Source organism: Dermacentor silvarum, chromosome 5 (assembly GCF_013339745.2).
Source record: "Dermacentor silvarum isolate Dsil-2018 chromosome 5, BIME_Dsil_1.4, whole genome shotgun sequence".
Lineage (NCBI taxonomy): Eukaryota > Metazoa > Arthropoda > Arachnida > Ixodida > Ixodidae > Dermacentor > Dermacentor silvarum.
Genome location: NC_051158.1, coordinates 184,673,975 through 184,701,816, shown reverse-complemented (window position 1 = coordinate 184,701,816; position 27,842 = coordinate 184,673,975). Strand labels below are relative to the sequence as shown.

At 50.9% G+C, this 27,842-nt stretch overlaps 1 protein-coding gene across 1 annotated transcript in view; it reads left to right on the top strand.

The window, feature by feature from the left end:
• Positions 1 to 27,842, top strand: part of LOC119454634 (DNA excision repair protein ERCC-6) — a 339,000-nt gene that overhangs the window by 230,564 nt on the left and 80,594 nt on the right. The window contains exon 12 of the mRNA XM_049668141.1: positions 22,592 to 22,708. Within this exon, the coding sequence (XP_049524098.1) occupies positions 22,592 to 22,708 (117 nt within the window). The remainder of the gene's footprint in view (positions 1 to 22,591; positions 22,709 to 27,842) is intronic.

Here is a 27,842-nt window from a genome sequence, read left to right as displayed (position 1 = left end):
TCCACGCTCGGCGGTCGGCATGTGCCGCTCCTTTGTTCTCGCATTTGTCGCAAGTTCCTGCTGCGGCCCACTGCATGCCGCGTTATGCTGTGCTGTTTTCAGCGCGTAGGCGTACGGGTCCAAGACGCAGTCTGATAATTCCCAGCCGTGCTGGACCTGCTCGTCGGCGAACGATGCTGACGCGTCGACCCTTGGGGAATGTGAAGCGATCCTGCCGCCGTTCCACGCGCAGCGAGGCCCGAGTGACAGCGCGGCATGTGGAGGCGCACGGTATGCTCGTGCTGCGAGGATGTCCCCTTGGATGCGCTTTGCTTCAGCGGCGAGCCGAACCTACATCCCCTGAAGTAGGCCGCGAAAATCGGGTGCGCTTGCGGTGTGATGCGCTCGACTTTCTCGGCGTCGGTGGCGAGAGGGCTCGCGAGACGATAAAGTTCGTCCATCGCTCGCACACACTCCAGCAGGGACTCGTCCGGATGCTGGGTACGCAACTCCAACTCTCTCCTTAAACGCCACTCGTAGTTGGCCGGAAGAAATTCCTCGCGGAAGTTCGCGTGGAACTCTTCTACCGTGCGGGCTCTGTGTCCGGCCATTTGGAACCAACGAGCCGCCTGCTCAGTCAGTGAAGAAGGGACCACGCGCGCGAGAAGTTCGGCGTCTGAAAGCCCTGTTGCTTGCTGATAATACTGCAGACGGTCGAGGTACTCGTTTGCACTAGTGCGATCGTGGTACCCGCTATAGGTAGGCATGTCTACCTTAATTCGTGGTCGCTCGCTCTGCGGCGGGGCCTGCATTGTGTTCTGCAGGGCGCCGACTAAGCTCTGCATGACTTGCAGCGCATTCTGCAGCATTATTTCGCTCGACGGAATACTACCGCCCGAAGGTTCGGACGCATCCGCAGCTTGCGTTGAACTATTTAGAGGCATATGTGCCTCTTTGTCCGCGGGACGAAGCGGCGAGGCGCTCAGCGTGTTATGCCTACTTTCAGGTCTAAACCCTGCCAACGTGGCATTTCCGCGATCCTGACTGTTCCTCGTGAAACACTCAAAATAAAAGCTACCGGTTTGTTCGGAAGCTGCCGCCGTGTTAGCACTAGGTCTCTGATTATCTGCCGCTGCATCCGACAACGTGAACAAATCTGGAAAGTCAGACAAGCCCATCGCCATTGTTTTCTGTAACTTCAGTAGTCCCAGCTCCAAAAAACAGAAAAACACTCGCCGTGTTGCCGCATTCTAAGCACGTTGGTAGTGCCAAATGTGGGGGTCTTCCCCAACCCGTAGCGCGTATAATCGTAGGTACGTAGGGTTTGGGCGAATAAGGCAACAAGCGAGTCAACTCAACAATGTTTATTGCTGCGGGCAATAAAACACACTTGCAGAGGGAAGTCTGCTCTGTATTGTTACGAGCCTCTAGAAGTAGACTTGAAGGTTTAATAACCCGTAGAGCAGCTGGCTCTCGGAAGACGCGACCTTCGGGGCTGGCTCGAGCAGAGAAGGGGGCGCGCGGTCTTCTTTCTTCTCTTGGGCTCGACCCACTCTTGCCCTCGACCCACTACCTACAGCTGGCAATATCCCCCCTTCCGAACAAAAGCATTGCCTCGATGCTAAAAAAAATAGGCGTAGAAGACAATGAAGAAGAAGGCAGGCAAAGCGAAAGTACACAAAAAAAAAGTAGCCGTCACGCCGGCACAGTCAATGAACGAAGAAGCAATCTCCCAAAAATAAATGAAAAGTAGAAACAAAGAAGGGAATGAGAGAACAAAAAAAACGAAAAATAAAAAAAGTTACGGACGAGCAATGTACGGCTTCATACGGACAACATGAACGATGTATGAGCTCGGTTGTCTTTGTGTCCTACTCTGTGTCTGCGATGATGTGTCCGGAACAGCTTCGTAGTTTACGTCACTGACACGGCGAGCACTTTATACGGACCGAAATACCGGCTCAGCAGTTTTTCACAGAGACCACGACGGCGAACGGGGGTCCACACCCAAACTTGGTCCCCGGGGTTGTAGGACACGTCCCTGTGGCGGATGTTGTAGCGTCGTGCGTCTGCCTGCTGCTGCTGGCCGATATGCAGCCGCGCGAGCTGCCGGGCTTCCTCAGCACGCTCTGCAAATTCTTCGGCGTCAGTTGTCAATAGGTCAGCGTCTTGACACGGCAGCATAGCGTCCAGCATCGTCTGGACTTCGCGACCGTAGAGAAGGCGAAAGGGCGTGAAGCGCGTCGTCTCTTGCACGGCGGTGTTATACGCGAAGGTCACGTAAGGCAAGATCTGATCCCATGTTTTGTGTTGAACGTCGATGTACATTGCGAGCATGTCTGTGACCGTATTCTTCAGTCGCTCGGTAAGTCCGTTGGTCTGCGGATGGTATGCGGTCGTCTTGCGATGCCTGGTGTTGCTCAATTCAAAAACCTCGTCCATAAGCTGCGCTGTGAATGCTGTCCCTCTGTCAGTTATTACAGTGGAGGGAGCACCGTGACGCAAGACGATGTGGCGCATGAAGAAGTGCGCTACCTCTGAGGCCGTGGTTCGTGGGATCGCCTGCGTCTCAGCATAGCGTGTTAAATAATCAGTCGCGACGATCACCCATTTGTTGCCGTCGGCAGAAAGAGGAAACGGTCCGAGAATGTCCATGCCGACTTGGTCGAAAGGCGTGTGAGGTGCTTCAATTGGCTGAAGTAAGCCAGCCGGTTTAACGGATGGTGTCTTGCAGCGCTGGCATTCACGACAGCCTTTAACGTACTGTTTGACGCTTGCCGAAAGCCCGGGCCAATAGTACATTTCGCTTACTCTAGCGAGTGTTCGTGAAAAGCCTAAATGACTAGATGTCGGTTCGTCATGGCAAGCGAAGAGGATGTCGTCGCGCATGTCCCTTGGAACCACCAGGAGGTAAGCACGGTGGGTCGAACGAGCATTCTTCTTATACAGCACGTTATCTCGCAGACAGAAGGACGTCAGCGAGCGGGACAGATGGTGTGGTATGGTTGTGTCGCGACCCTCTAAATGATCGATGATCGGTCGAATCTCAGCGTCGTCACGCTGCCGTCTGCTCAAGTCCGACGAACTAATGGCGCCCAGGAAGCCGTCATCATCCTCTGTTTCCTGACTGGCAGGATCAGTGGGTGCGCGGGACAGCGTGTCGGCGTCTTCATGCTTACGGCCAGACTTATAAACGATGGTGATGTCAAATTCCTGTAGCCGCAAGCTTCACCGTGCCAGTCGTCCTGAAGGGTAGCGCATGCTCGCCAACCAACAGAGGGCAAGGTGGTTCGTCACTACTTTGAAGGGACGACCATAGAGATAGGGGCGAAACTTGATGATCGCCCACACGACCGCGAGGCACTCCTTCTCCGTAGTCAAATAATTCGCCTCGGCACGGGACAGGGAGCGGCTGGCATACGCTATAACTCTTTCCACTCCATCTTGAAGCTGGGTGAGCACTGCGCCAAGGCCAATGCTACTGGCGTCGGTATGCACCTCAGTATCAGCATCATCGTCAAAATGTGCAAGAACGGGTGCTGACTGAAGGCGCTGTCGTAATTCAACAAAAGCTGCCTGTTGCTCATTATGCCACACAAATAGCGTATCGTCTCTTGTAAGGCGTGTCAGGGGTTCCGCTATCTTCGAAAAGCCTTTAATAAACCGGCGATAGTAGGCGCACAAACCCAGGAAGCGCCGGATGGCCTTCTTATCGGCAGGAGCTGGAAACGCGGCCACAGCGGCAAGCTTGTCTGGATCGGGTCGGACCCCTTTGGCGCTTACTACATGACCGAGGAACTTGAGCTCTTCGTAACCAAAGTGGGACTTTTCTGGCTTAAGTGTGAGGTCTGCCGATCGGATGGCTTCTAGTACACTCCGTAGGCGGTGAAGATGCTGCTCGAACGTTTCAGAGAAGATGACCACATCATCCAGGTACACAAGACAGGCCTGCCACTTCAGTCCAGTAAGGACAGTGTCCATCATTCGCTGGAAAGTAGCCGGGGCTGAACACAAGCCAAAAGGAAGCACTCGAAATTCATAGAGCCCATCTGGAGTCACAAAGGCTGTTTTCTCGCGGTCGCGTTCGTCTACCTCGATTTGCCAGTACCCGCTTTTTAAATTTAGAGAAGAAAAGTACTGGGCGTGCTGTAGTCGATCTAACGAGTCGTCGATACGCGGCAGCGGGTACACGTTCTTTTTAGTCACGTTGTTGAGCTTGCGGTAGTCGACACAGAAGCGTAGCGTTCCGTCTTTCTTTTAGACAAGAATGACCGGAGATGACCACGGGCTGTTGGAAGGTTCGATGACGCCATCGTCAAGCATCGCCTGGACTTGCGTACGTATGGCTTGGCGTTCTCTTGCCGACACGCGGTAAGGTTGCTGGTGTATCGGGCGTGCGTCTTCGTACGGGATGATCCTGTGTTTAGTGATGGAAGTCTGGCGTACCTTGGAAGAATGTGCGAAGCAGGTCCTGAATTCAAGCAAGAGCTTGCGCAGTGCTGTCTGGATATCGGTGGATAGTGCAGAATTTATATCAAGATGGCCCAGAGACGTGTCTGCTGTCTCCACTACTTCTGACGTGAAACAGTTGTTAACGTCTGCTATTGCGTCTGCAAACGCTAACGAAGTGCCGCGGAACAGGTGTCGGTGCTCGTAGCTAAAGTTTGTAACAAGCAATTGCGAATGACCAGCATGAATCTGTAGAACACTGCGAGCCACACAAACACCTTGCTTCAGTAGGTGTTCCAAGTTACTTTCGGCCACCGCTTCGCCCTCGCGTAAGCCACAGCATGTGATGTCGACGAGGACACTGGCACGTGGAGGAAGCGTTACACTGTCAGCAGAAACACGAAGTACGTCGTCGCGCTGTCGGCCGTCTTGCACGTCGATTGCTCGTTCGGCAGAGAAAGTGATACGACGCTTTTGCAGATTGATAATCGCGCCGTACTCCTGCAGGAAGTCAACACCAAGGATAACGTCGCGGGAGCATTCGCGTAAGACAAGGCAGCTCGCTACGAATGTAGATCCTTGAATCTCAACACTAGTCGTGCAGGCACCCAGCGGAGTAACGATGTAACGATCGGCTGCACCGACTGAACTGACACCGTAGGAGGAGCACGAACGAATAGCGGCGGAGAGGAAGCAGGGCGCTTCAGGGCTTCCGCGTAGGTCGCACGGGGGTATTCAGGAGGTACTGCCGCAGCGTTAGCAGGAGGCAAGGTATCACGAAGCGCCTGGTGCAGTTCGTCCTTGATAATGCTCGCTATGGAACTTACCGTAGGTTGCAGTGTTACAGCGGCCTTTTGCAACTCTTCACGCACTACAGAGCGGATGAGTTCTCACAGTGAGTCGCCGTTGCTTCCTATGGCCGTGAAAATGTCAGCAGCAGACATGCTGTTCGCTTGCCGCTCATACAAGTTCGAGCGATGCAGAAGCATCTTTTCCATGGTTACGGCCTCGGACAAGAACTCCGCGACCGTCTTCGGACGGCTCCGTATGAGGCCAGCGAAGAGTTGCTCCTTGACCCCGCGCATCAGATGATGTAACTTCTTCTCCTCCGTCATTCTTGGATCCGCTCGTCGTAAGAGGCGCGTCATGTCTTCGACGTACGTGGTCACAGTTTCGTTTGGCAAGTGGACACGGGCCTGAATCGCTCGTTCCGCTCGTTCGTGGTGATCAGAACTGGTGTAGGTCTCCAGGAGCTGACGACAAAACTCGCGCCACGACGGCAGTTGCCCATCGCGGTTCTGAAACCACGTACGCGCGCCATCCTCCAGGTAGAAGTAGACGTGTCTGAGTTTTTCCGTGTCGTTCCATTCGTTCACGGAGGCCATGCGCTCGTATTCGACCATCCAGTCTTCGACGTCTTCGAACACTGTGCCATGAAACGTCTTTGGGATCCGTGGGCTCTCAAGTGTGTAATGGTTCGACATCGTGCTTCCCGTACCGGTTGGGGCAGTTTGAAGGGAGGCGCTGGTCATACCGGTCGATGTGGTGGGAACCGTAGCGTCGACGACTTCTGGGGACAGTCCCCTGATCCTGCGGCTGGCCCGATGCATGGGAGTGTCGACAGGCACTGGATTCGTAGCGCGGATCCTTGGAGGGGTCTGCAACATCCTTGAGGACGCTTACCCAGCACCTCCACCAGTTTGTCACGAGCCTCTAGAAGTAGACTTGAAGGTTTAATAACCCGTAGAGCAGCTGGCTCTCGGAAGACGCGACCGTCGGGGCTGGCTCGAGCAGAGAAGGGGGCGCGCGGTCTTCTTTCTTTTCTTGGGCTCGACCCACTCTTGCCCTCGACCCACTACCTACAGGTGGCAGTATAATAAGTAATAAAATAGGCTTGCCTCGTCGCGTGTGATAGTCACGCAAACGAGCTCACTCACGGGTTGCAGCGGGTATATCCGTATGGGCAGGTAGGTGTAGCGAGGTCAGAGAGCTCCGGGGGTCTCTGGGTTGCACTCTTTTATACCTTTTTACCTTTTTACGAGGGGAATGTCCTCCTCGCCCGTCGGATACTTTCCCTTTTCCCGTGCAGGCACGCGCGTCGCGAGAGGCGAGCGAGAACCGGGAGAGGGCAAAGTGCATCTCTCCCGTGTCCGCCCGACTCCCGTTGCGCGTGCACGAGAAGATGTTCGCCCACTCACGCCGAGTGCGCTACGTGCCCGAGCGACAGTGAGCGCCCGCGGGAGAAGGTGGCAGCGTGTGCTCCCCACAAACTGTGTAGATGGGTGTATTTGTATGTGCTGTTATGCTGACTCATTATTTAACTTCCAAAATGCATGTGTTTATCTCTTCTTCCAAATGGGCAACAAGTGGTGGTTCCTCTGATACAGCAGCATAAACAACTGCCTCGTTTAGCAGCCAGCTGTGTCAGTACTCGCATCGGTGTTTTCGTAAGAAAACTATGTGTTGTCTAAATGAGCCCAAAGTCTTAAATGGGTCCTGAACCACCTCTCGGGCTTGATGAATAAACACAGTCTGCTGATAGCATACACTGCTGTGAACATCAGTCAAATTTTGCAGTTTGTGGCACGTGGAGTTTGCAAGTGGAGCGCAGTGTCACCTTTTTCTCAAACACTCTCTTTTCAACCGATGCCTGCTCCTCACATTTTCTTTTATGGATTTTTTATTTCGTAACACTGTAGATGACCATATGCGTCTGCTATTAATGGCCGATAGTTGACATTAATCATGAAGTGTGTTTGGATCACTGCGCTTCTTTATTCTGTTAAGCCTGTTTCAAATGATGTGATTTTTATTGCAGCAGAAGTCCGATTTCGGACGCATACGATGGAAATCGTATGCAGGTGTCGACCCCCCCTCTCTCTGCGGCTGCGACCAACCAGTTGGTCAAACGTTGCCCCGATCGCTGCGATTTTTTGTCTTAACTGCGCTGAGACCAGCGAGAGCTACTTTGTGGTTTGTTTTGGGAAATGACGTCGGTCGCTCAACAACAGCGTTTATAGATACTTTTTACCTATAAGCATTGGCTCAACAAGCATTGAACAGTGCAACTAATTGAGTGGAGCCATTGATTGCGCAAGCGGCATGTGCCATCAGCACTGACACAATAACAAGGCAGATAAAAGCTTGTAGGTCTGTACTAGAAGAGAAACTTGGGGGAGTTGGTGGAAATTCATGTTTTGGAAAATAACAGCGCTGGGTAGACAAGGACACACGGAAGAACAGTGTCGTGTTCTTCTTTGTGTCCTTGTCTACCCAGCGCTGTTATTTTCCTAGACTTGTAGGTCTGATTCAATTCTGTTGTTTCTATGCATTTCTGACTCATTCACCAAAATTCTACTGAGCCGAGCGTGCTCCGATTCATGTTTACCAAAATTCTACTCAGCCGAGCTTGCTCCGAACACGTATTCACCAAAATCGTACTCTGCCGAGCTTGCTTCGATTCGTGTTCACCAAAATTCTACTCAGCCGAGCCTGCTGAGACTCATATTCACCAATATTCTACTCAGCCGAGCTTGCTCCGACTCATGTTAACCAAAATTCTACTCAGCCGAGCCTGCTCCGACTCATGTTCACCAAAATTCTACTGAACCGAGCTTGCTCTGACTCATGTTCACCAAAATTCTACTGAGCCGGGCTTGCTCCAACTCATGTTCACCAAAATTCTGCTCAGCCAAGCTTGCTCCGATTCATGTTCACCAAAATTCTGCTCAACCAGGCTCACATAAACTCAGCCTGATGGGTCGGTCCCGGTCTAGGTGAGCCGACGTTTGAGGGAGTTCACCAAGGGCGTTTCAGCTAACTTGAGCCAAGTATTTAAAAAAAAACATAGGCGCGAGGGTGTTGCAGCTAACTTGAGCCAAGTTAAAAAAAAAAAAAAAACATATGCACTTAATTAAAAAATAGCCACGTGACTGCCAGCTAATGTGCCGCGCTTTTACTGCCCTCAAGTTCAACAAATTAGCAAATGCTGCTCCACGCACAGAGGTGGCACAAATTTCGCGCACCTTAAAGACAGGCTGAAAGAACAATAAACAAAGCAGTTATCTTAGCACAGACTAAATAATTCCATGTTTCTGAACAAGCGCTACAACTTCCGTATTGAATATTTTTTGCTAGAGTTAGTATTTAAAAAAATGTCACAGTTTCGCCCTAAGGGCGAAGCAATGAATGTGATAGCAACACAGCAATGTCATACGAAGTAAGGTGAGCGGCTTTGGTAGCAATACGAATTGTGGTAAACATGAGCTGATTAAGTAAGCAGGTGTGCTGCGGCGTAAGTAGACCGACATGAAGAGAGACTCGATGACCACGAGAAGGCGCGTGTGAAACGGTGGTGTTGATGAGAAGCGCTTCCCGTGGGCAACGCGTGCGAAGGGACACACCTGTAGCGCTACACTGCCGATCCGGGCAGCATTGCATGTGTAGCATGTGTTGGAAAATGTGGCCCGACTATTACTAACTGAATGAACAAGCGTGGTGTGAGCGCGCACAAACAAACATGAATAGATCACACTGAATGACTGCAGACAACGACTGTCAAAACGCTGGCAGCAAGCGCATACGCCGCAGCGGGCGAAGGTACGTGCGGTCTATCGCTTCAACGGAAACTGAGCGGCGAATGCACAGCGCATAAAGGTCAGAGCCGTGTGGAGATAAGAGACGGTGCGGGCGAGTGACGAGCGCTGTTGTTGGCAGAGTAGAAGTGCACCCCCCCCCCCCCCGCTCCCTCCTGTGCTGGCTTCCCGCTTCCTTGCTTGCACGTGGGAGATTGAGTGCGTTCGCTCTCCATGATAGGCGCATGTCCCCACACGCTTCCGCTCGGGCATACGGCGCGCGGCGAAGATTTTATCTATACGGAACCTGACGGCGACGGCAGAAATCCGGTTGAAGTGTCCATATAATTGCTATCGCAATAAAAGTTAATTCAGCTATATTTGTTGATTACCAAGCTTGGCGAATTGGAAAAAAATACCATGATGTGCTCCATACGGCTCTGAACAACACTGCGAAAATTCTACATGTGTGTAGTGCCTATGTTTTTGTTTTTAATACTTCGCCCAAGTTAGCTGAAACACCCTGTATATTCATTTGCCATCACCATCAGCCTGTTTTTATGTCCAATGCAGGATGAACGCCTCTCCCTGCGATCTCCAGTTACCCCTGTCTTGCGCCAGCCTATTTCAATTTCTACCTGCAAATTTCCTAATTTCATCACCTCACCTAGTTTTCTGCAGTCCTCGACAGTGCTTTCCTTCTCTTGGTACCCATTCCGTAACTCTAATAGTCCATCGGTTATCTACCCTACGCATTACATGGCCTGCCCAGCTTCATTTTATAGCGAAGCTGTTAAGGGCTCACCTTTGGATCGTCGCGTCCGGCAATAGAAAAAAACTATCATTGGCAGTGTGCTGTATGTGCAAGTGAAAGCATGCGAGGGCGAGGGACGCACGCTTTCATGGAGAGCGAATGCACGGCGGGGAGCAACGCGACTTATGTGCGAGTGAAAGCGCGCAAGGGCGAGGGATCACGACGGAGAACAAACGCTACTTCCCAGTGGAAGAGGAGCGGTGGGCGAGGAGGTGATCGAGGCACCCTAGACTGTGCGTGCGCGTGCCCGCTTTCTCACTGCGGCATGTGCGTGCAGCCCTGCCGGCCTCTGCCGCCGACTCTCTGTGGGCTCTGGCCCGCCTTTCCCCTAACAGTGTCGACAACGGCGTATAGCTGTTCGGCACGTAGCCAGCGTTTTGACAGCGTTTGTGTGCGGTCATACAAACAACGTGCACAACTGTTGTCAGCGGCGGCGTTTTGCCCGCGTTCGCACCGAACGCGCATAGCGTTGGCGATGTGGTTAGGAAGAACATGCCAGCCTTTGCCGTACACCCTATGGCGGTGTACCGCAGTGACCATAAGGCCATGAACCCTGTGGTCACTCAATAAATGAAAACCACCGGATCATATATATTTCTCATTCTTTAATAGTTCAATTAACCAATTACACCATCACATGTTAATAGTCACAATTGGAAATACGTAATTCCCACCATTGTATAGCGTCGCTGGCCTCAGTGGAAGGGCTGACAGATTTTTTCTTTTAATGTCAATGAGAAGATCAGTTAAGACCGTTTGCTCTCTGATTCACACCACTCTGTTCCTGTCTCTTAACATTACGTGTAAAATTTTTCGTTGCATTGCTCTTTGTTCTGTCCTTAACTTGCTCTCGAGCTTCATTGTGAACTTCCGAGTTTCTGCCCCATATGTTAGCACCGCTAGAATGCAATGATTGTACACTTTTTTTTTTCCAACAACAGAGGTAAGCTCTCAGTCAGGATTTGGCAATGCCTGCCGAATGCACTTCAACGCAATTTTATTCTTCTGTAAATTCCTTTCTCATGATCAGGGTCCCCTGTGAGTAACTGACCTAGATAAATATACTCCTTTACAGACTCTAGAGGGTGACTGGCGATCCTTTATTCTTCTTCCCTTACCAGGCTATCTTTGTCTTCTGCATAATAATCTTCAGCCCCACTCTTTCGCTTTGTTGGTTAAGGTATTCAATTATCTGTTGTAATTCGTCCCCATTGTTGCTGAATAGGACTGTATTGTCACGAGTACATGGGAGAGAAGGAATTGTATAGTATTACAATATATACAGGCTGCTGCTACCACAGAATGGCTGGCATCATCTCACGAGACATGTCCCGTTTTCTTTCTCTTCGCGTAGCAAATGCAGTCCTTTTATTTATTTTTTATTTATTTATTTATTAATACTGTAAGCCTTGACAGGCTCTTACAGGAGTGGGAACAAAAAATAAAAAGTACAGATTGCAAAGAATACATAAAAAGGAAAAAAAAAAAAACTTAGCAGTACAGACTAACAGGAAAGGGTACACATTAGACACTAAGTTTGGAATAAGAACTGCAAGCGGCATACGCAGTAAAAGCATACACTAAAAAGAACTGCCATCAGCATACAGATGAAAAGCATACACTCCATGAGCAGCTCTTTTTTTTTTCTGTAACGGCGCAACTTGTTGATTAAGAAATTTTTCAATCTTGACAGAAAATGCGTTAATAGATTCTGAGGACACAATGTCGCGTGTCAGTTTATTCCATAATTCTATGACTGACGGAAAGAAGGAATACTTGAATGTATTACAGCGGGAGATAAATGGCCTGATACTCTTGTCGTCGTTTGTTCTGGCTGAGCGCTGGTATGGTGGTTTTAGGTACTCTTGTTTGCTTATATTAATGTTGTCATGATAGCAACGTGTCGGCGAATCGCCAAAGGTTGAATGTTTGCCCTGTTGCGTAGTGAGGTTAAGCTGACGTCACGTGAGTACTGCGAATACACAAACCGAAGAGCTTTATTTTGAATTCCCTCCAGTTGATTAAGAAGGTAGATTTGGTGGGGATTCCAGATAATACTGCCGTATTCAAGGATTGGCCTTACAAGGGCCTCATAACTTGCTAGCCTAGCTTTGGAAGATGCCAGTGCAAGTTTCCTGCGAAGGTATCCCAGCTGTCTACAGTAAAAGCTCGATGATACGAATCTCACGGGGTCACGAAAAATATTTGTATTAGCCGAAATTCGTATCATCGAAACACAATTAAAACTACTGTCGAATCTCGATAATTCGAACTCGAAGGGGCCTGAAAATTTGTTCGAATTAAAAGGACGTACTTTTGAAGTATTCGTGCACCATAGCCCGATGCACGAACGGTGCGAGTCGTGAAATATCGCGGCCCGCAAGCTCATAGCAAGCGCGGGCCACGAAACTGCCCACGCTGGCTAACGGTCGCTTCCCGATAACGACAGAAAACGAAGCTTCAGGGAGCGAGTGGGCGGCGCCGGCACACGGGTGCGCGCGGAGACCGTCGAAGGTGAGGGAGGAGGGCGGCAGGGAAGAGGATTTGGCCGCGTCAACTCCGCCGCTTCGGTGGCTCCCCTCGCCCTCCCTCTCAACTCCCTCGTAGCTCTCTCACCTTCGACTCCGTGCGCGCCCGCCGCCGTGCTGCGCCAGCTTATTTTAGCCGCCCCCTGAAGTTTCGTTTTCTGCCGTTATCGGGAAGCGAGCGTTTGCGGGCGTGGCAGTTTCGTTGGCCTGACTGTGCCTCCGCCGCTGCTTCCCTCTGCGCTGCTGCCGCAGCGTGCAAGGTCAACATGTGACTAGAAAATAGAGAAGGGTTCACTGCCATTTTATCCACGTGGCTGAGACGTCGGCACTAGTGTGTGCTACAATACGGTTGTCTAGAACACTCTAGTCGGCATGTACACGCTTGTTCCGGCACGATGCAGAAACGGCGACCTTGCAATTTGAGAGAGGGGAAAATTTCCGCCGCGGGTTCTTTTTTTTCCCCCCCGTTCCTTCGCGCGCGGCAATGAGGGGTCTCTCCGGAGCTTTTGCTCTATGGCGTACAGACGGAGGTGTCGGAGGTGACGGAGGTGTACAGACGGAGGTGTACAGAGGTGTCGGAGCAATGCCGGTTGGAAGCGCCGCCGCGTTATTTGGCGTGCTGCTAAGAGCATTGTCGGTGCGCGGTATGTTCAAAATAAGCGTGTTCGAATTAACGTGATTCGACTGTAGCTAAATTAAAGAGTCAGAGGTGAACTCACTCAGGCACATGTACGTAAAAAGCATTTATTTCTTGAAGCGCCACCGCTTCAAACTCTTCGCGCCCAGTCGCGGAGTCCGCGCTGTCCGGCGCCGCGCCTCCGCACCAAAAGAGGAGAGAAAGCGCGTGACTGCGCGCTGTTCTCTTTCGCGGCCGTCGGTGGGGCGGCGTTTATTCGTATCAACCGACGCAGGCTGAAAATCGATTCGTAACAACCGTTCTCTAGCACGTTGTAATGTAATGGGGCTCGGCCGGGATCACAAGAAAATTCGTATCATCCGGAAATTCGTATTAGCCGTGATCGTATTGTTACGTAAAACGGCACAAGGCGGGACTATTTACACTGTATTTACAGTATGAGAGAGACACAGTAGCCAAGATGGTGGACAGCCACCAGCACCAGAGAGAACCGTCTTCTTCGTCGTCTGCCCCAGGATGAATGTCTCTCGCGTAGCATTACCCCCGGCGGGGCAAGCGCCGTCCCGGCGCACTTCACACATTGTCGTTAGGATCAAGGCGGTAGGCTTTCAGTCTGCTAACGTGAACTATGTCACTGGGAGCGATCGCCAGCGGTAAAGTCGGAGAGACGGGAACAATCTCGTAGGTGACGTCCGTGACCTGGCGGACGATTCGGTAAGGACCCGTGTATCGAGATAGCAACTTTTCGGATAAGCCAACACGGCGGAATGGACACCACAGGAGAACTAAGGCACCGGGTGAGAAGCGAACGTCGCGATGCCGGCTGTCATAGAAGCGCTTCTGGGTCGCTTGCGAGGCCAACAGCCTAGAGCGGGCGATCTGACGAGCGTGATCGGCACGAGCGATGGCATCACGTGCATATTCGCTAGGCGGCGCGGCAGCAGCCGGTAGTAAGGTGTCCATCGGTAACGTTGGTTCACGGCCAAAGAGCATATAAAAGGGTGAATAACCGGCGGTATCGTGACGCGAGGAATTGTACGCGAAAGTCACGTAAGGTAACGCCAGGTCCCAGTCACGGTGGTCAGATGAAACATACATTGAGAGCATGTCCGTGAGGGTGCGATTTAGTCTCTCGGTGAGGCCATTTGTTTGGGGATGGTAGGCAGTGGTCAACTTGTGCTGTGTTGAGGAGGAGCGCAAGAGATCGTCGATTACTCGTGATAAAAATGCGCGGCCTCGATCTGTGAGCAATTGGCTAGGGGCGCCATGGTGCAGAATAACATCGTGGAGCAAGAAATCGGCAACGTCAGTAGCAGTGCTGGTGGGGAGCGCTTGAGTGATTGCATACCTGGTCGCATGATCGATAGCAACGGCGACCCACTTGTTGCCGGATCGTGACTCAGGAAAAGGACCGAGAAGGTCCAAACCAACCCGGAAGAATGGTTCGGTCGGGATGGAGAGCGGCTGAAGCAGTCCAGCCGAGGGTGCGGCAGGACGTTTCCGACGTTGGCATTTGTCGCAGGAGGTCACGTAACGTCGAACAGACCGGGCGAGACCGCGCCAAAAGAAGCGGCGCCGAACACGGTCGTACGTGCGGGACACACCAAGGTGACCAGCAGTTGGTTCGTCGTGAAGCTCACGCAGTACCGTTGAACGCAGCTGTTTAGGCACAACGAGAAGCAGCTCAGGGCCATCTGATTGGACGTTACGACGGTAAAGTGTGCCATTCACGAGGGCGAACATGCACAGTGAGGCGTCGTTAGGTGCGGATTCCAGCCGATCAATGAGCGATCGCAAAGCATCATCACGGCGTTGTTCGTCACCAATCTGGAGAAACTGAGACATAGACATAACGCAGGGGTTAGGCTCGATGTCCGGTCCCTCTGGTTGGTCAACAGGGTAGCGGGACAAGCAGTCCGCGTCCAAATGGAGGCGACCAGACTTGTAGGTAACTGAGTAAGAGTACTCCTGAAGGCGCAGCGCCCAACGACCAAGTCGTCCAGTAGGGTCCTTCAGTGAAGAAAGCCAACAGAGAGCGTGATGATCGGTGACAACACGGAAAGGGCGGCCATACAAGTAAGGACGGAATTTCGAAACCGCCCAGACAAGGGCAAGACATTCCCGTTCCGTAATAGAGTAATTGCGTTCAGATTTCGATAGGAGACGACTTGCGTACCCAATAACACGGTCAACGCCTTGTTGGTTTTGGACTAAAACTGCACTGATGCCGTGACCACTAGCATCTGTGCGCACTTCCGTGGGAGCAGCTGGGTCAAAATGAGCAAGAATAGGTGGTGTCGTTAGGGCGGCGATGAGCTCAGAGAAGGTGTCAGCTTGTAGAGGACCCTAAGAAAACGGGACGTCTTGCTTGAGAAGATCAGTGAGTGGACGTGCGAGCGCCGCAAAGTTTTTCACAAAACGGCGAAAGTAGGAACAAAGCCCCACGAAGCTACGAACGTCATGGACAGACCGTGGAACGGGGAAGTTCGTGACAGCGCTTATCTTTGCTGGGTCCGGTCGGACACCGGAAGCGTCAACGAGGTGGCCGAGGACAGTAATTTGACGATGGGCGAAGTGGCACTTCGAGGAATTTAGCTGGAGGCCAGCTCGTCGGAAGATTGCTAGAATGGTCGAAAGCCGCTCAAGGTGTGTTGCGAAAGTGGGGGAGAAAATTATCACGTCGTCCAGGTAACATAAACACGTCGACCATTTAAATCCTTGAAGCAGTGTGTCCATCATTCTCTCAAAAGTGGCTGGTGCGTTGCAGAGACCGAAAGGCATGACCTTGAATTGGTAAAGGCCGTCAGGGGTCACGAAGGCGGTCTTCTCGCGATCCAGGTTGTCTACAGCGATTTGCCAGTAGCCAGATCGAAGGTCCAGGGATGAAAAGAAGGTGGCACCATGGAGGCAGTCGAGGGCGTCGTCAATACGTGGAAGAGGGTACACGTCCTTCTTGGTGATTTTGTTGAGGTGCCGATAATCAATGCAGAAACGCCAGGAACCGTCTTTTTTCTTTACTAATACGACGGGAGAGGCCCAAGGACTAGAAGATGGTTCGATGATGTCCTTCGCAAGCATTTTAGCCACTTCTTTTTGAATCAGTTCACGCTCTGATGCGGACACACGGTAAGGTCGACGGCGAATGGGCAAAGAGTCGCCAGTGTTGATACGGTGGGCGACAATCTTAGTCTGGCTCAGGGGTCGATCACGAATGTCGAAAATGTCGCTGTATGAGGCCAAAACCCGGCAAAGAGCGTCGGCCTGGTCAGGCGAAAGGTCTGATCCAATCATGTTGCGAAAAATGCTGTCGTCGGAACTTAGTGACGGGGAAACTGCAGCTTCCGCAGGTGCAGTTATGGCGACAACCTCGACGTCATAGTCTGTTATCGCGGTGAGGTGGGCAAGCGACATCTTGTGGGGCAACACTTGGGGGGTCAGACCAAAGTTTAGTAGCGGGAGAAACACACAGTTATCAACTAATGTGGCGATGCTATGGGGCACAGTAACATTGCGCGTCAGGCGGACGTCTGTAATCGGAGAGACGATATAGTCGCCGTCAGGAACGGGAGGGGTTGATGACAAACACACGTACGTGACGGCTCGCGGAGGTAGGCGAACAAAATCGGTGGGGCTTAAGCGGCTGACGGGCGTATCGCAGGCATCTGATACAAGAGGAAGATCGAGGCAGAGCGTTTCAGAAGAACAATCAATTAAGGCCGAGTGTGCCGAAAGGAAGTCAAGGCCAAGGATAAGGTCATGGGGGCAGTAAGCAAGGACAGCAAAAAGGACAACAGTGTGACGACCGGCAATGCTGACACGGGCGGTGCACATTCCGATCACTTGAACAGCACCACCATCGGCAACACGTATTGTCTGTGTCGTAGACGGCGTCATAATCTTCTGCAGGCGGCGGCGTAAAGAGGCGCTCATAATAGACAAGTGTGCGCCAGTGTCGATGAGGGCGGTCACAGGAACATTGTCGAATTTGACTTCAAGAAGGCTATGGTGAGTGGGGAGCGTCAGTAGAGGATTTGCAGGGGACGATGACATTGCAGCTTCACCTCCATAAGCTGCACTATTTAGTGTTCCTGCGGCGATCGTCCAGAGAAGGACGGCGAGGAAAAGCGGCGAGGCTGCGGCGAGCGGGATTGGCGGCGTTGCGGCGACGGGGAGCGGGAGAAGCGGCGAACAGGAGCAGTGGCGTCAGATGGAAGAGGCTCGTGGGAGGACGACGAGTAGTAAGTAGGGGAACCAGCGGCTGGACGTCTGAAAGGAGTAGGGTACATGGAGGTCTGGCGAGATACGTAGGTCCAACGGCGACGGCAATAACGAGCAATGTGCCCGGCCTGATGGCAGGAGAAGCAGATGGGCTGATCGTCGGGCGTTCTCCATTCCGCAGGATTGCGGAAGGAGCCGGGAGAGGTGTAGGAGCGTCGAGTGGGTCCAGAGGAATAAGGCCGAGCGTCAGGACGAGTCAGTGGGCACGCTGATGGAAGGCCAAGATTAGCAAACTCCTGCCTGACGACAGCTTGGATGAGGGACACCGATGGCTGCGATGGGTCACTGGCGTGGGTTGTAAACACGGGGTGTTGAATCGGTGCAGGACAGGCGGCTTCAATCTCGCGACGAACAATGCGAGTAACGTGGTCACAGGTGGGCGGCTGGCGAACGGCATCACACGATGAAGTTGCAGCCGTATTGGGCAGCCGGGTGAATTTCTGGGTAATACGGCGGCTCTTCGCGTGTTCAAACCGCCGGCACTCTTTGATGATTGTGTCGACGGTATCAACGTTGGTATAGACGAGCAGGTTAAAAGCATCGTCGGCAATACCTTTGAGCACATGAGAAACCCTCTCGGACTCGGACATGTGCTCGTCAACCTGGCGGCAAAGAGCAATAACGTCCTGAATGTACGAGACGTATGACTCGGAGGATGTTTGTGCACGAGTTGCAAGTTCATTCCGCGCAGCAAGCTGCCGACCAGTGCTGTCACCGAAAAGGTCACGGATCTTCTCTTTGAAAGAGTCCCAGCCAGTAATTTCCGCCTCGTGCGTCTCGAACCACACCCGCGGTGGGCCATCGAGGTAAAAAAGCACGTTGGCGAGCATAAGGGTCGGGTCCCACCTGTAGCCGGCGCTGATCCGTTCGTAAAGGTTGAGCCATTTGTCGACGTCAACCCCATCCTGGCCGGAAAATACGCCAGGATCACGAGCAGGAGGCAGAACGATGTAGGTCGGAGCGACGGGAGGGGCAGGGGGTGAAGACGATGTGCCTGCACCGACTGACATGGTCGCAAGCGTGATGAGGCGGCCGTTGCGAAGCTCCGTGATCGAAACAGGGAACTACCCCGCACCTCCACCAAAAAGATGTTACGTAAAACGGCACAAGGCGGGACTATTTACACTGTATTTACAGTATGAGAGAGACACAGTAGCCAAGATGGTGGACAGCCACCAGCACCAGAGAGAACCGTCTTCTTCGTCGTCTGCCCCAGGATGAATGTCTCTCGCGTAGCAGTATCATCGAGCTTTTACTGTATATGCTTTTGTGCACGTCTGTTTAATGTGAACATCCCATTTTAATGTGTTTGTGATGGTAACACCTAAGTATTTAACTGTATCGGCTTCTGTTACATGTAATCCCATTAGATGATACGCAAATTTTAACGGTGCCTTTTTTCAAGTTATACACATAGATGAAGTTTTTGCTACGTTAATTTCCATACCCCATTCTTGACACCATCTGGCAATGTTTGTTAAGGAGGAATTAAGTCGTATCTGGTCATTAACCGTGCGTACTGTAGTGTAAATGACGCAGTCATCTGCAAATAATCTTACTGTTACATCAGGTTCAACATGAGAATGAATGTCGTTAACAAATATTAGGAATAGAATTGGACCGAGCACAGACCCTTGTGGAACACCGGAGTAGACATCTAACTCTTCAGATTCAGTGTCATTTATTTTAACATACTGACTGTGGTTTGAGAGATAGGCGGCTATCCAGCGTACTACGTTAGTGTTAATCCCGATATTCTTAAGCCTGTCAATTAATTTTGAATGGGGCACCCTGTCAAAAGCTTAGGAAAAGTCTACGAATATTGCGTCAGCTTGAAGTCTCGAGTTAATTACTGTAGCAAAGTCATGCGTTATTTCGAGGAGTTGAGTTACGGTAGAAAGACCTTTACGAAACCCGTGTTGTTTGGGGTAAAGTAGATTGTTATCTTCTAAGTAGGAGGTAATTGCTTTTCTAATAATATGCTCCATCATTTTACAACAGCAACTAGTGAGTGAAATCGGTCTGTAAGTGTTTACCAGCAACTTATTACCTCCTTTGTGAATCGGGAGGACCTTGGCACGGAGCCAGTCCATCGGAAGGGTGGCTGTTTGAAGCGATGCTACAAAAATTGTATTGTAATTGTAATTGTTTTTCCGTGCTCACGTTTGGTTTCGACGGGAATTCAGGGCGCAGGCTCCTTTCCCAAGCGTATCACCCCTGAAGGAAGCCGAACGCCAGGCCGGGGTACGCTTGTACCCTTTTGAACCAGTGGGTGCCCGGCGGTGGTGGGAATCGAACCCACAGCCTCCCTCAGCCGAGGCGGGCATTCTACCACTAGGCCACGGCTGCGGTATGCTCATATACGGTATGCTTTAACGGCATGCTCATACGCAATGCCTTATATCATCACCCCTGGCAGACTGAGCACCGTCATGGCGCCTTCTAAAATCAGTCAGCACTGCTGGCGTAGTAGAGCTTTAGCTGCGACACATGGACAACATCAGCAGCAGACGTAAAAGAAGAAGACGGGCTATGTTGGAGCGGAGTGATGATGTAGTCAACGTCGTTGATCTTGTGGAGAACTTTGTAGGCTCCTGTGTAGCGAGGGAGGAGCTTCATGCACAGGCCTTGGCATCCAGAGTAGGACCAGAGATTCAGGAGCATGCTCTACTTTGCGGTGCCGGTTATCATAGCGCTTTTTTTGGGAGGCCCTCGATGCACGTAGCCCTTGTGTGAGCAACCTGGCGTGCCATTCTGGCTTGAGAGAAGACGTCCTGAGCATATGGGGTTGGTATGGAAGGATTAGCAGGAAGGAGCGTCTCAAAGGGCAATGCAGGGTTGTGGCCGTACAGGAGAAAGAATGGCAAATTGCCGGCTGTGTAATACCGGGACAAGTTGTAGAAAAAAGTAACGTAGGGTAGGGTGATGTCCCAATCGTGGTGATCAGTAGAGAAATACATGGACAGCATATCCGTGAGAGTTCAGTTGAGCCGCTCGGTAAGACCGTTGGTGGGTAGATGGTAGGCTGTCATAAGGCAATATTCACTAGAGCAGCTACGAAGAATTTCGTCAATGTCCTTTGCAAGGAAACAGCGGCCACAATCCGTAAGAAGCTGGTGCGGAGCCCCATGTCGAAGAATGACTTCATCGAGCAGAAAGCCTGCAACGTCTGTAGCGCAGCTACTGGGCATGGCACGCATGATGGCATATCATCACGTGGCATCACACGTGATGATGCCATCACGTGTGATGGCATCATACATGATGGCACGCGTGATGGCACGCGTGATGGCATATATGGCGTGATAATCCATATGATGGATTATCACGCAGTCAGTTGATTGCAACTGACTGCGTGATGGCAGTCAGTTGCAACGGCAATCCATTTTCTGCCATATACGGACGTAGGGAAAGGTCCGAGCAAGGCAAGGCTGATGCGAAAGAGGGAATCGGTGGAATGTCAACAAGTAGTTGAAGCAGGCCAGCCTGTGGAAGAGCAGGAAGTTTGCGGTGCTGACAGGGCTCGCAGGCAGCAACCTATTGGCGCAGAGAACGATACAAGCCAGGTCAAAAGAACTGCTGTTGCATGCGGTCGTAGGTGCTTGAAATGCCCAGGTGTCCCCCAGGCCACGAAAATTTCAATGTTGTAACTGATAATTGTTATAACCGGGATGTATAAAAAATTATAAGGCAGTCATGATTTATAAGGCGAGGGTGCACATGAGAAAAAGGACTTGAAGTTTGCACACTAATATATGGTGATGTAGAGCAGCTGGAGGATTATTTAGACTCTGAGGGAATACTGAAGATTGGACACCCCAGAGTAATCGGGTCGTAATAATCGGGGTTCATGGCAGCGTGCATGGCCCTGCCATGAAGCCACCCCATAAGGGTGAATTTGGGCTGGCGTGGAGTCATGCTTCAAGGCCAAATTGACTTAAAACCAATGCAACCTTTACTGTTCAATTTTAAATTCTTGTTGCAGGTTATATGCGCAAAAGTATGGTACTGGCTCACCTGCCAAGGTTTATCACTTGCTACAATCTGCGCTGCCATGTAAACTCTGGATTGCCAGAAATGTAGCGCTGCTGGTGCCATATCAGAACTGTAACTGAATTTACCAGCCTCGCATTTAAGGTGGGGGATGATTTCGAGGCAAAGGACCCTGGTAAAAGCCCATCTTGTATTTTAATAAATACAGAAAGTTAGTGTGTAAGCTTTCTGATGCGTGAAAAAATATAAATTGTGTATTTGGTTACGTCATTTCTACACCCTCTGTAGCACGCACAAGACGTTTCGTGTACCCTTCTGTGGCTGCGTCCCTCATACAGACTTTCAATGCGTCAGCAATAGGAGTGTCAAACATGCATGTGAAGTGTGGGAAGCCGTGGTGGACAGTGGTCGGCTCCAGACCACCATCAGTTGCACTTTGCTCCTGTCGACTGAACAGAACACTTTGCAACATGGTTAAATCATGCATCCAGGACCTCAAGGAGGTGCAACCTAATTTTAAGGCATTTCGCACCCTTTGTGCTGAATCACCAAACAATTTTTTAAAAATAAAGGTGCGAAGGATGAGCCAGGCTCAACCATTCCATTTTAATGCTCTGTGAAAATCCATCTTTGGCCACTAGAGAGCATAGCGAACCCGTTTGGCAAAAAGGAAAACAGTGGCTTCCAGTCACGTAAAGTGCGGTTTTCGATTGAATAAGCCATCGAGCTTCAAAGATTAGCTTCTGCGTAAATTCATTGACAGTGATGGCAATGTTTTTTTCACATTTGCAAACCCTTTTCAGCAAATATTTGAAGCTCTAAAATGTACTTGTAGCATCTAGAGGTTGCAACAGTCATGAACTGCCATCAGCTCTGCAATGTCCAATCGACATACACGGTTTTTGTTATTTGGTATTTTGAGATATTAGTTGAGAGTTTACTGCCCACTTGCCATATATATTTTGAACCTGTAAATTCACTATTCAGATGTACTCTAAAGAAAGTGTAACTTTCTGTATGAACATCCCTTGAACTGAACAACCCATTTAATAACTCAAATCTGCATTACAAAAAGTGCAAGGCAGCACAGGTGCATCTTTTGGTTAGAGGATAGTTGGGTTGATGAAATACTCATGGCAAGTGCTGTGGAGTGTACACGGGTTGGGACAGGTAGCAACCTGTCCCAACTGTGTCTCTGGAACACAACAGGCATTTTTTGGTGCTCTGCAAAAGGAGCCGATTTGAATAAATTGCTAAGACATGTGAGTTGTTGAGATATTGAGCAGAGGCGAAAAAGTTCCATCCTTTACCCGTTGTGGTGATGCTCCTCCCTTGGCAGGTCCAGACTGCGTACCGATGTGCCAGTGCCCTGCGAGACACCATCAAGCCGTACCTGCTGCGCCGGATGAAGGAGGACGTGCGTACTAACCTGCAGCTGCCCAACAAGACTGAGCAGGTAGTTTACATTTGATTCTGACAGCAGTGAATCTGATTGTCTCATTTCCATCAGCAACTACTACGTTGAAACCTGCTCTGGAAAGCATGTTGTTTTTGTTTTCGTGTTTCATTTTTGGTAAGTGCAGCTGCTCTTCACTCTGAGTGACTTTTATCTTTCATGGTATTAATAGCGTGGGTTACGCAAAATTTTGTGCAGAATTTGGGAGGAACTGTAGTCAACGTGAGTGCCTCTTCCATGGAAAGCACAGGACAGGCTTTTTTCTGCAGCCCACGGACAAAAAGGCCATTTGCAGATTCTTAGGGCTTTGTGCATATTACAGACTCTTCGTGATAGACTTTTTGCACTAATATGCCTCACGAAAGCCGACGTACAGTTCACGTACTGCCGGCGTACTAGGTGCCATGCTGGTTAAAAAAAAAATATGGCCTCGAGCTCATTATTGCCTATGCCAGCAGGTCCTTCTCAAAAGCCGAGTGAAACTATTTGATGACATAAAAGGAGTGCCTTGCTGTAATTTGGGTGGTGATAAAATTTCAGCCATACTTGTACGACAAGCCCTTAAAGGGCCCCTAAACCACCCAGAAGTCGAAATTTAGTTGTGGTGTTTCAGTTGTGCACGAGTCTACAACGAACACGTAGCCGCCAGAATTTTTCGTAATGGTGCCGTAATAGCGGAGTTACACGCGTTTGATGATCGAAAAACGGCCCTCGCTCGTTTCGCTCTTTCCTTCGCTACTCTCCTCGTCGGCTGGTCTCCCCTCCTCGCCGAGTGCTGCTTGAAATGTCTCGTGACATACGTCATCGCCAACGCGCTTCTCAAAACACTGCCACGGTAGCCATGCTACCACGGTAGCATGGCTACCGTGGACGGTTAAGGCACGTCCACGCTAGCCATGCTAGCGCCACATACACGGACAACGATACGGCCTCCAGTCTGCCGCGCGAAATGTGTCCAAAGTAGACGACAGTTCGGCCGGCGCCTCACCCACTGCACGATCAACGGGCACGACCGCGAAGCTGCGCACCTACCGACGGGAGACGACCGGCTCAGCTGTGCTCGCATCGCAGCCGACGGCGCCGCTAATATCAGCGTATTTTTCTTCTGTGTGTACAATTATTCCGAAGAGCGATAACAACGATAATGAAATATTGCGGCTTGTGAGCGTCGGTAATTCATTTCCAAGCGCCGTCCGCTTTAGCTTTGAAGGGAACCGGAAAAGGCCTAGCAACGATATCGGCGCCGTCGAGCGATCAGCGGCGGTGAGGCTGCCACACAAACGAGTCCCGGTCTCATCCTCTCTACGTACGCAAGGAAATCTCGCCGCTCGCGAGCAAAACTGCTGTCGAACGGCGGCCCGCGAATGGCAAACGACGTGCGGCAAGTTAGCGTGCCGGTAACGTGGATGTGAACTCGGCGCTTCTCGGCTACCCGCTGTTGCTGCGGTGCCGGCGCGTGTTATGCGAAGCGTGCCAACACTGTCGCACTGTGTTCGCGCATCTAATGATACCGCTAAGCATGACTGTGTTGGAACACGAGCGATTTTGCACTTGCGTTGCGGGCTGTGATTACCGATGCGCAAGCGAGCAACACGGCGAGGACGAGCAGGGAGCGCGCGTACCTGCTAGCAGACAAACCGGAAGTCGTAGGTTCTTGTTCGACCAATGGACACAGTTTCCGCCGTTGACATCATGACGACCGCTGGGGTTACCGGAAAGGCAAGGGGAGGAGGAAAGCATTGTTTTTTTGGTTCTGTGGCGCGCCCACTGCGCGTAACGCTGCAGCGTTTGGCATGGTTGATCGTGACGGCATTCTGAACTCGATGAGCGTGTTTACTTGAAATGTTAAAAAAATATTTGAGGTGGTTTAGGGGCCCTTTAAACGCTGTCAAATCACCACGCTCTGTGCTGGCTCGCCAACCTAAAGAACCCCTCAGGTATCTGTCACTAAAGTCTGCGCCTACAACAGTTTGACGTGACAGTGGTTTACAAATCCAGCGATAGAAGTTACATGGACACTCCATAAACGAAATTCCGCCGTCGTCATCGCCGTGAGGTTCCGTATAAAGTCCACGGGCGATAAAATCATTGCCGCGTGTCACGCGTTGTATGTGCGAGTGAAAGCATGCGATGGTAAGCCGGCAAACGTGACTCGCGCACACAAGGGCAGGAAGTGGGAAGCAAGCGCAGTCATCCAGTCGTGCACAATGCTATGGAGGGAGAAGCTGTGCCGCGCGCTCCCGTCGTGCCGATAATCCCTGGGGTGGGGGTTCTGCGCTGCGACCGCCTGCCTGCGCGGGAGTCTCTTGACAGCCATCTGTGGCAAGACAGAGTCCGCTCTTCGTGTGTTTTTGCCATTAAGATCGCATGGATGCGAGTGCTGGCACGACGCTCAATTAACTCATTGCTGCTGCTGCGCTGACTCATTCCAGCGTTTTGACAGATCGAGTAAGATGCATTTGTGTTTGCTTGTGTGCCAGTGAGTGTGAATGGAGGTGAGCATGATCGTGAGTGAGTGTGGGGCCTGGAAAAAATTATGGTGAGTGTGAGTGAGTATTCTCCCACACTGCCGACTTATGTGTGAAGCTTTTAGCTGGTCACAGGCGCATGCATTTTCTTGTACCATCTGCAGCCCAGCTCCTTCATAGAGGGGCAGAAGAGAAGCACCATCAGCCGAAGACTTTCTGAAATTTTATTTCAGAAAATTAAAATCTTGCGTTTTTTATCTTGTCGAATATGATCATGATGATGAGCCTATATTTATGTCCAATGCAGGGCAAAGGCTTCTCCCTGCGATCTCCAGTTAGCCCTGTCTTGCACTAGCTGATTCCAACTTGTGCCTGCAAATTTCATAACTTCATCACCCCACCTAGTTTTCTGCCGTCCTCGACTGTGCTTCCCTTCTCTTGGTATCTATTCTGTAACTCCAATGGTCCACCGGGTATTAACAGCGAAGCTGTTTAAGCCAGTCGTAATTTGTGGTGTGTAGCCGTGGTAGCCATGGCAACCTGGAGGAGAAGGAGACTGCGTGTATACGCACGCGGTCTTCTCCTCGCCAGCTCTCTGCCTTCTCGACTCCTGGCTCTCTTCTCTCCGGGGCGTGCTGAGCCAGGAAAAAAAAAAAAAAAAGTCGAACGCTTGCACTAGGTCGCGCAAAGCTCAAGACACAGCAAAGCTGGCCGATTGATATCGAGCAGCTAGCCTCCAACGCGTTCGGTGTCGGCAAGCAGCAGCGTTCTTGGCACTGTGCCAACCTTGGTTAGCCGGCTTGTGTTTGTGGCATGCCAGGAACGCTGTCGCTCGTAGGCGCCGACACGCCCAGCACTAGTCACAGGAAATGTCGCCAACGTGTTGGGCATCTGTCTGCAAGCGACAGCGTTCTTGGCACTGTACCAAACTTGGTTAGCCTGCCTGCGTTTGTGACATGCCAGGAGCGCTGTTGCTCGTAGGCGTCCACGCGTTCGGCGCTGGTCACGCGAACAGTCTCGAAAGGGAAGGTACCTCCGAAAATGATCGCTCGAGAATATCTTCCTACATGCGTAGTTAAGTTAAACCAAGTTAAGACAGACCTAGCAGCAACCATGTTCATACCGAGCAGTAGCAGCCAGTAAGACTTGAGGATCGACAGTTTCACTGTGCCTAAGCTTTGCACGACTGAGTGCAAACTTGCTGATTTTTCATCCTACACATTACATGGCCTGCACAGCTCCATTTTTTCTCAATGTCAACTAGAATACCGGCTATCCCTGTTTTCTCTCTTATCCACACCGTTCTCTTCCGGTCTCAACGTTAGGCCTAACATTTTTTGTTTCATCGCTCTGTGCGGTCTTTAACTTGTTCTTGAGATTGTTTTGTTAACCTCCAAGTTTCTGCCCCATATGTTAACACCGGTAGAATGCAATGATTGTACACTTTTCTTTTCAACAACAGTGGTATTGAATGTGATCGCGGTGAGCAGCTATCCTTGAGCGATCTCTTTTGGGGGATATGAACACTTACATGTGATTTCATGTCTTGGCATCGGACGTGTCGGAGGTCGTTTGTTTTGCTGTGCAAATAGTGAGGTTGGCCCAGTGCCCGTCCTGTGGCGAGTAGCATGAGATCCTGTGAAAGGGATCGTATGCCCGTATGCGATCACTTGAGAATAACGCTCGAGCTCTTCAGCAAACGTAATTACATATTTCCAAGTGGGGAATGCATAAATGGGGCCAACTGCGCCCAGCGCATGATGGACGTTGCCATGCCGATAGCGTTTTTACATTTATCTCGCGGCACCAGCTGCCCTGGCATTTGTTTTTGCAATGTTGCAATGTTCGGACAGCTTCAGGTTTTCTTAGATTGTCTTGAGCTTGTCATGGACCAATCCATGACTCATGGGTTGGCACCTCATTCTCTTGAGCTTGTGCAGGTCAGTTTTAGTCATTTCCACCAGTTGATAGTGGGCATTTGAGTTGTACATTCTGCGTATTCTGCTTGCCATGCCTGCCTGTGCCTGAAGGCATCACCTGAGTCCACAATCTCTTCAGCCTCCATAACTTGTGTCCATGCAGAATGGTGCAGCCCTTCGACAAAGGCATGTGTTGCAAACCGCTTCCCATTTACACCTCTTGCATAATGCCGACAACCTTGTGCGCACACTGGGTTTGCACCACCATCGTGAAGGCTAGAGGACCGCAGCACATGCGTAGGAAGCTTGTGGGCCGTGTGTACTCTGCTACAAGGTGTGCCTCCGTACTTCACACTAATTGTAACAGTTAAGTGCAGCTGAAATGTAGAGCGCACACATGGCTCGTTATTCGTTTTTCATGCTCATGAGCTACAGCGCTGTCACGAGCTGTGCACTGCTCATCTAAATCTGTGTATAGGCTAGAGCAGTCCCGTTTCTTGTGCCAAGGATAATATGATGGGCACCAGTGACTCCGACAACCTGACCTGATAGTGTGGTTATAGATACTCCAGCGCTTTTGAGACCACTTTCAACAGTGCATGCTAAATGATAGCGCCTAATTGCTACACCAGCACAAAAGGTATCTCAGCATAGCACACTTCTTTTGTGAGTAATTCGCTTATATGGAACCAGGAACGACGTAAGACTCGACAAAAGTTGTAGCTCCTGCAGTCAAGGCCTTTTTCG